Genomic DNA, 8,903 nt, shown 5'->3' with positions numbered 1-8,903 from the left:
GGGTTTTCGAAAGAGAGAAATTACAAGATAACAGGAGTTGGGGAATATATAGTTTGATATAAAATGGGAGAATCCTTCTGCTTGTCGACTTTCCTTATCAAATACAATGCAGTCCAAAATATTCTTATTTAATTTTGTTTTAGCCATTTTTACAGTCAGTTTCCGTTAAACTACAGATATGTCCAGGTATGAGAGGTCCTCAAAGTAACCAAATACTTGGGTACTCAAGTAAACATGTAACTACTCATCTAAATAAACACTCAGGTTAAAGGTGAAGTACAGCTTCACTCAGGTTAAAGCAGAAAAATGTACACACTTAAAGTATTAAAGTAAAAACACAAGAAACATTCACAAAAGAAATAAATAACTTCCTCAAATGACACTTGTTTTAGTTTCTGATAATTAATTGCCACCTGTTTCACAGTGTGAAAACATTAGCTAAGGCTAACTAGCAGCGGCTTTATTCCTGATTTTGGTTACTAATGATAAATTAGCACTGTTTTCATCAAAGAAAATCAGAACATATTAGCTAAAGCTAACTACATTTTGAGAGGTTGCTTCTAACCTCTCAAATGTTAGCTAGCATGATAATAACTCATGACACAAACTAGCTGACTGCTAATAGCTATCTGCCACAATACAAACTAACTACAGACTTAAGTGCAGCTGGCTAGCAAACAAACTAGCTTGCGAATCTTATTATAACAGTTTGATAATTGTGTTATTTTTATATTAATATTTTTATGACATGTTTGGATTTTTTTATTATTATTATAAATTTCAAGGTTTTGAAAAGGAAAGTACATCAGCTCAAGATGCCTTTTGAGTAAACCTTTAAAAGCCCAGTTTTGCTTCCAAGGGTCATCTATTAAGATAAACTGAGAACATGACGTCGACTAGGGTGTAGTGAAAACATTATTGGAACACAGCCCAGATATGAAAACATTAGATATGTTTATGTGCAATATTATACCTTACATGTGGGCATTAATCATCATGATGTATGAAGATCAATATTATTATTGAGCACAAAATGTGGTACTTTGCTTTTCCACATGAAAAAACTAAACTTTTTCCCAGAATGATTAAAAAAAAAAATTATCCATTTTCTGGATAATTTGAAGGTTTTAAAGGTTATTAAGAGAAAGGAAAACATGAAATATGATTTGCATAAGAGATGCTGTTTTAGTGCAAAGAATAGCACATGGTCTAATGCCAAATTCTTTAATTTAATATATATATATATATATATATATATATATATATATATATATATATATATATATATATATATATATAATGTCAGTTTCTACTAGAAAAATAACACACAACCTTTTTTCATCTAAATTTATTGTTGTCCTCAAACAAGTAGAAAATATATCTTCTGTCTAAATCAAGCCACAGCCTATTAAAACAGTTTTAAATTAAAAGCATTGCACAAGGCGTATGGCTCTGGAAAATAAAGCTTCTGCCACCGATTCAATTTTAAGGCTCGGTATGATTTCACAAGTTACCTCCGTGATGGTGCCCGATCATATTCGTGGATCTAAATGAGCTTTACTGAGCCTTACAGTGATTCTAGTTGATCGTGTGTAAATGTACTGCTGTTGACGTGACTAGTGACAGATGTAAGAAGGCAGCAGATGTACTGCTACACTTCATAGAACACATTCAAGAATAACAAAACAAAGAAAAGCATATGCATCCGTTTAAAATCTAGGTGAAAGATTTTGCTTACATCTTTTTTTTTCGTTTTGTTTTTATGGATATGTTGCAGGAAGGTGTGTGATTTTTTTTCTTCTTTATACAATACTTATAATCGTGTATCTCTTGTCTACAATACACTACAAGTGCAGAATCACATGGAGGACACCAGGCAATAATGTTCACCAACGAGAGAACAATTCAAGTGGAGTTTTAGGCAAAACTCTTCTAAAAATCACACTAACAATTCAGAGCACACAAAAAGGGTCACCAGACGAGCACTCCACTTGGGCCAAGGAGGGATTTGTCATCATCATCATAAATACAAACTTATAAAATTGCTTAAAATGACTTATAAAATGCAACCAGAAAATGTATGTACAAAATGAGCAATCTTTTTTTTTCCCCCCTCATCCTCTCAACAGCTGCAGCATGCAATATTATATGAGGGGACAGTTTTAAAAAAATCCAAGGTATAGAAATCATTAATGTCCTTTTCACAGAAAATCAAACTGACCAAAAATATTAGTTATTATTAAAAACTGGGGCCATTATCTATTGATCAGATGTCTTAAGGTTTCAAATGTGAAGCAAAGCCCCCTTTCCCCATTAACCCTCATGTTCTGTTCACGGTAGCAAGGAATTTTAATTTGATATAGCAAAACAATACATTTTTGCAAAGGGATATAATCATACTAAATACTTAGAAATATACTCAAAATTTATGCACATAGACACTTAAAACCCCTCCATGTGTCCAGGTAAGAGATGAAGGAGCCACCACAGGGACTAAAATCATATTTGATTTTTTGATATTTATAAAAATATGACACTTTTAATACTTTAACACCAGTTAGTTCTTCCCAGGCTACATAGACCTGAACAGAATCTGTGTAATATAAATATTTTTTTTCAAAATGATTGTTCATCAGAGAAACTGAGGCAAGAGAGAGATCAGTTCAACTTAGAAATTTTAAATAGGTCAAACAGAACATAAGGGTTAAGCTTCAGGTACACGTGGGAAATACAAATGACCATTTGTTAAGAATAGGCAAACCATAAAATAAAGGGCTTTAGGAGTCCGGTTGAAACGGTGCAAGAAGAAAAAACAAACACAGTCCCACTCCTTTGTACAGGCACTGATAATAGTCCGCTAACAGTCTTCTGCAGCCATTCTCCGTCATCTCAGAGTCCCAAGAAGAAACTCAAAATCCTGTGAAAGTCGACCCACATGATGCCGGAGCACCTCCTGGAAATCAGAGCTACAGATCTTCACTGGTTGTGCTGTATTCGTTTTCAAATTACACTCAGTAGATCAATAAGTGAAGTTGAATAGGATTCGTCTACTACTATTGTAGAATAAATTCCAACACATTTCATACAAGACACGTTTTCATACTTGATGCCATTAGATGGCGTAAGAGGCAGCGTTTTTTTAAACACCAACAAAAAAAGTGCCCAAATTTTTTTTTTTTTGTGCATGTCTCTCTCTCACTCAATCTAGATACATACACTCATATTTTCTTGATTAACTATTTCTTTTCACAAAACAGGGAACCGTAACATTCAGCAAAAGTAACTTTGGCACCATGGATCCTCCTTGTGGCAAATGGAGAATCGTTTTTTTTTTTTCTTTAAAAAATAAAATAAAAGGTCTGAAATAAAAGGTCTTCTTTAAAAAAAAAAAAAAATTATATTAAAATTGCACGTTTTGAAGGTACAGACTAGCTGGGTCAGGATTCTTCATTTTGTGTGCAATACTGTTCACACAATGATGAACAGAGCTGAGAGATATCTTGAGTTTGTGAAAGAGATCTTAAATTCGACAGAGCCGGTCTTTTCGATTCGTGTCTGCAAATTTCATAAAACAAACACTAACAGTAAGCTTGAATAAGAAATTGAGAAACGTAAAAGCGGCGCAAGCAGGATTAGTCAATAAGTTGTGACTGGATCCTCATTCCCTCTCTTTTTCACAAACCTTGATTAATTTCCGAAAGCAAACGAGCTGATAAATCAGTGTTCCTCAGACCCTGGCAAGGTTTTTCTAACGCTTTGCGGGGGCTCCCAGGAATCACTATCATCGGTATCCTCATCATCCTCGTCATCATCGTCGCAATCATCACCACCAGCAGCTGAGGGACCTTGCTCTTCGACCGCCATCTCATTCTCCCCCTCGGACTCCTCCTCTTCTTGCTCGTTACCCGTATTATCTTCAAAAGGATCTGCGCCCATATCCACCTTCCTGCCGACTTCCGCAAACCACTCTCTGACCTGCTCATAACTCATGTTCGACTTGGCTACCAGCTCGTCCAGATCTTGCTCGTTCAAAAACTTGTGCTTCAAATAGTATTCTTTAAGAAATTCCTTCCCAGGTTTGAACTTCATTGGTGGGGACTTCTCTGAACCTGTAGATTTTCTGGCTCTCCTGCTGCGGGACCTCCCCCAGCCACGGTTCCGAATCCTCCGTTTCCTGCCCTTGTTGCCATTCAGACCCTCTAAGTTGCCACTCTGGTAATAGAAGTACCACTTAAGATTGCCGTTCTTCCAGGCATATCTGGTATCCCCAAACCAGTTGACAATGTAAGACCGGGGTAACCCACTTTCATCAGCTAGCTGGTCGTATTCCTCGGAAGACGGCCACTGAGTGCGCACAAATGCACTCTTGAGGACATGAAGCTGTTCTGGAGTTTTCTTCGTGATCTTTTCCTTGGACAACTTTTTTCCTCCAGTTGGACTCTGGTTACCTTTACTCTGGGAGGGTTTACCATCCATCTCATCCATCTTTTGATCGGATGACTCTGTGACAGGGGTTTTCCTCTTCTCTGTGAACCAAGCATCAATCTCCCGCCTGGTGAGCTTTGTTTCGGCCCTCAGGCGACTCAATTCTTCATCCGTGGGGATGTCACATTTTTGATAGCTCTCCTCTAGAATCACCAACTGCTCTGGAGTCTTCTCCTTAAACTTCTGCAGAGTGAAGTCTGGAAACGGGTTCCAGGTCTTGCGGGTCTCCTTCTCTTTGACAGGCGATGGCGTTGGGGATTGAGGGGTCTCGTCACTAGAGTCGATGACGATGGTGGCACTACTGTTGTTGGTCCGGGAGCCGTCATGGGGTATGCTGAAGTGGTTGTTTTTGGAATTGCGTTGATTGTAGCGCGTATCGCTGAACCACTTCTTGATCTCGCCTTTGGTGAGGTTGGTCAGCTTCATCAGCCTGGCGATTTCAGCATCACTGGCAAAGTGGTTTTTCATGTAGCTGGATTTCAGCTCAGCCAGCTGCTCCTTCGATTTCTTTGGGCGTAGGCCAAAGTGATCGGCATTGAGGGCAGAGCTCTCCTGAGGAGTCAGCGATGGTGGCTGGACCGTTGTAGCTCTTTTTGTTTCGCTAACAGAACTGGTCTGACTAGTCGTGATCTTAGTTGCCTGGCTCTGACTTGGCATTCCTGCAACAGTCAGTGTGATAGGTGTGGTGCCTGGCAAGCTGTTTGCGGTGCCAACCTGCGTTAGAACCAGGCCTGGCTGCCCCACGATTTGGCAAGTCTGAAGGATCGACTGGAGACCATTGGTGGCAGAGAGATGGTGAGCTGGAATGACCGTAATGGTCTGAGGCACCGTGTGGACCGTGCCGTTAAATTGCTTCCTTCGAGCCTCTTCAACTTCTTCTGGCGTCCAGCTCACACCATGCTTCAAACGCTGAGCAGAGAACCAGATCTTTATCTGCTCCTCTGAGAACTTGGTCTGGGTTGCCAGGCCCATAATCTCAGACACAGACGGGTAAGGGAACTTCTTGTATGTGTTCACCAGCAGTGCGTTCGTATCCATGGCTGCATTGTAGGTCGGAATGCTGCTCACCGGAATCAGGAGCTGAGCCTGAGCAGTCTGCTGGGCCTGCAAGGCTGACAGGACCTGGGCAAGGCCAGCAGGAAGGACTGTAGCAGGGTTCACAACTGGCTTCTTTTGCTCTGCAGGAGATGGATTGGGAATGCCTACAAACACGCCAGGTTTCGTGGAATCGCCAAGAATTGGGTTCGTCATATCTGCTGTAATGGAGGATGCTTCCATTGATTCCGGATCCCCTTCACTTTCAATTAACGAATCGCAATCTTCAGCCCCTTTGAGAGACACAGCTATTCTTTTGGGTTCAGGCTTCTTTTTCATGATGGGAGTTTTGCTGAGAGAAATCCCAGTGATGGATGGGTCTTCGCCGTCCTCTGTCTCAGCCTGAACAACATTTCCTTCAGCAGTCAGATCTGTGACTGACTGCTCTACGGCAGTTTGACTTGAGCGTTTTCCTGCAGCATGGCTTAAACTGTCTTCATGCTCTGAGAATGGGGAAAAGCACATTTTCAGCCTTTGCATGACAAAATAATAAACTCTGTGGAAGTATTATTAAGTAAATGCATGTTGTAGCTAAATTCAGTTGCCATTTATTCAGGTACATCCAGCACAGAAGTGCATTTTGGTGATATTAATTGCAGAACCCTGAATAAACAGAGACCTGAGTAGGAGTTATTTTAGTGGTGAACCATTTCCACAGCAGTGATCCTGGTGCCTGGCACTGCCAGAAAAACAGTCTGCCAACCAAAAATATCCAGCCAACAGCAAGCTGGTGACAAAATGATCTATTCTGAGAATGAGCTTTTCTGAGAATGGGCAATCAACCAAATTATATTTGGTCAGCAGTGACTGTGACAGTCCCTTTCCATAGATAAGGCCATTGAGTAGTTTTTCTACAAAGTATCCCCATATGATAGATGTACCTGGTGAAATGGCCAATGTGCGCATACTCGTAACGAAATTTCTATGCCTTTTGTGCCCAAGTTCTTGTCTCCAAGATACCAACCCTTACCTCCTTCACTGTCCAATGGAACCACTAGGCCCTCTGTAGGGCCTTCGGCAGTGTTTTCAACTCCTTCTTCCCCTGCAAGGGTCTCCATATCCATATCCTGCTCCACCACATCTGATGGAAGCACCATGCAGGGGGTGGTGGACTTCCTTCGGCTCGACATCGTGTCTGTAGCACCAGATAGGCTTTGAGATGGCAAAGACTGTCTGAAGCGGCAAGAAACCGTATTCACATGCTAAAAGTTTACCCCACTCCAATATGACATCTGCTGAAGAGGAAAAAAAAAACAAAAACAGAAACATCACATTTGAAATACTTGAATTTTCGTTAGTTAGCTACTCAAAGGAAAAATCCACCCTGAACAATTTGCATATTCATCTTTATAATGAACAACCTTGCTTCAATCATGTCCAAGATTTACTTTGTAGTGTCGACTTTTTTAGTTTAAACTTCTTTCTTCGACATGGTATATAGTTTTCTACATTACCCGCAAAGCTGTTCGCCTACCCGATGATTGTGGCACCAGTTGGATTTATCACTCTAAAGAGAGTGGTGCAGCAGCGCTTTAGTCCAGCGCTCTCACCCTCATGTGTACGCTCTGCTTAAACAGGTCAGCTTCCAAAGCTTTAATGTTTACGCTAATACCACAGACACCATCGAGCTTGCCATTTCGCAGATCGCTAACTAGCCAAGTTCGATGCTCCGTCATAACTTGTTCTGCCTTCAAGTTCATGAGCTGAACGCACACGAACCCCACCGCGATTTCGTAATTACAACGCGGGCGCTTCTATTTTTCTATGAACCTCGACTTTCCAGATTAGGGGCGTGTCAAAAACAAAAAGTCACGATGGCCCACGATATGAATGAGTCACCTGAAGCAGACGGTAAGATTTACATGGTAATTTTGCTAACTGTTCAGTTCTTTTGTTTTCTTTCAGTAAGGCAAAATTAACACCCCCTTGGAGTCCAGTGTTTGCTTCAACATCTTCCCAACTTCTACGTTGGACTTCTCAGCAGCTCTTCCTCTTATGTCTTCAGCAGCGGCAAAACCTGCCCATTTACTTGCATTATAATTACTGCTGTAGCACTGTCCCCCTGTGACATCAGCACGGGACACAAGCCACCTTCTCACAGGAATACACAAGGATAAAAACAAAGGAGAGCAAAATAATCACTACCATCACTAAACACATCACGCATATTCAGCATAAATACCATTAATGTGTGTTCAGGGTGGAGTTAACTGTTTTAAACAGGTAGGCATCTACTACACTTCATATCTCAAGTTAAACGTACCAGAATACATGTAGGTTATATAAAAGAAAAGTAATTGTATTTATTAAAAAAAAAAAAATTAATAATAATAATGAAAAGAGAGAAAAAGAACGAAAACAAAACAAAAGTTCGAGAAAACAGCTCCAACATTAAACCTGAAAAACGAGCAGGTATGTTTTGGAAATATTACAGGTCGTTACTCCCACACACACACACACACACACACACACACACACACACAGAAGAGTGTTATTAGCCGTTATAAGTGATGTATAACGGTTGTAGGTAAGTAGCTAAAACTTGCATTAGGTAATGTGTTTTGAGACAGTTAGCCTCTGGCTGTCATTCAGGACTGAACACGAGGATGCTAAGCTGCTGTAAACTCACCAGGGAGACCTCTCGGTGCTCAGCACAAACACAAGGGGTTTTTTTTTTGTTCTGTTTTGTTTTTTTTGGAGAATGCTAAAAGCTAGCTCGCTTCGCTTGACTGATTCAGACTGCAGTAATGAAGCGAAGCTAAGCTAAGCTAACTAGCTGCTCCTCGGCGGCGGGGTCAGCGCTTTTTTTTTTTTTTTTTTTTTTTTTTACGGTCGCAGTCTAAAACGCTGGATGCAGAGCGACACCAAATTTAATCCCGTAACACGGCTTGATTTCTGTTCATATGCGAACGAGCGTACAAACCCCATCCAAAGCACGCCATCTGTTAATCAAACGCAGCGATAATTTGAGACTCATTTTAATGGCAGTTTTTTTTAAATGATCAGGCGTCTCCGCTGTCAGTGTTACGTGTTTACGTCATCGCCAGGCGACTCCCCGCCGCGACTTCAAAAAAAGGTCATAAAACGTTCCGAGTTTTTTTTCTTTCTTCCTTTTCTTGGCTTTTGCAAAATCAATATGTAAACAGAAGGGGGAAAACACGTTAAGTAACCTGCTGGGGTCCGGTCACGCACGGCACCGCGTCCAAACCGAGTCAATCGGCTGCTGAAAACTTCCGAGGTTTTTACCCACGTAACCGACCAATGAGACCCGGAGCGGTCACGTGACTCGCTGCGTCTGGAAACCAGTACACGGAATTTCCCCC

General features: G+C 40.9%; 1 protein-coding gene across 3 annotated transcripts; it reads right to left on the bottom strand.

Moving 5' to 3' along the window:
- Nucleotides 1-1,339: 1,339 nt before the first annotated feature.
- Nucleotides 1,340-8,825, bottom strand: LOC128599608 (zinc fingers and homeoboxes protein 1-like). Of its 3 annotated transcripts, none has more exons than XM_053611384.1 (3): nucleotides 8,751-8,825; nucleotides 6,551-6,812; nucleotides 1,340-6,023 (listed from the first exon to the last, which is right to left on the bottom strand). In XM_053611384.1, exons 2-3 carry the CDS (start codon nucleotides 6,708-6,710, stop codon nucleotides 3,718-3,720), a joined length of 2,466 nt encoding a protein of 821 aa, XP_053467359.1. In that variant the 5' UTR covers nucleotides 6,711-6,812; nucleotides 8,751-8,825; the 3' UTR covers nucleotides 1,340-3,717. The 3 variants fall into 3 exon arrangements, with proteins under 3 accessions (XP_053467359.1, XP_053467357.1, XP_053467358.1); XM_053611382.1 differs by lacking the exon at nucleotides 8,751-8,825 and adding an exon at nucleotides 8,210-8,740 and having other exon boundaries at nucleotides 6,551-6,815; XM_053611383.1 differs by lacking the exon at nucleotides 8,751-8,825 and adding an exon at nucleotides 8,210-8,740.
- Nucleotides 8,826-8,903: the final 78 nt, after the last annotated feature.

Source organism: Ictalurus furcatus, chromosome 23, assembly GCF_023375685.1.
Source record: "Ictalurus furcatus strain D&B chromosome 23, Billie_1.0, whole genome shotgun sequence".
NCBI lineage: Eukaryota > Metazoa > Chordata > Actinopteri > Siluriformes > Ictaluridae > Ictalurus > Ictalurus furcatus.
Note: the sequence above shows the minus strand (reverse complement) of the source record. Positions and strands in the feature narration are given on the sequence as shown.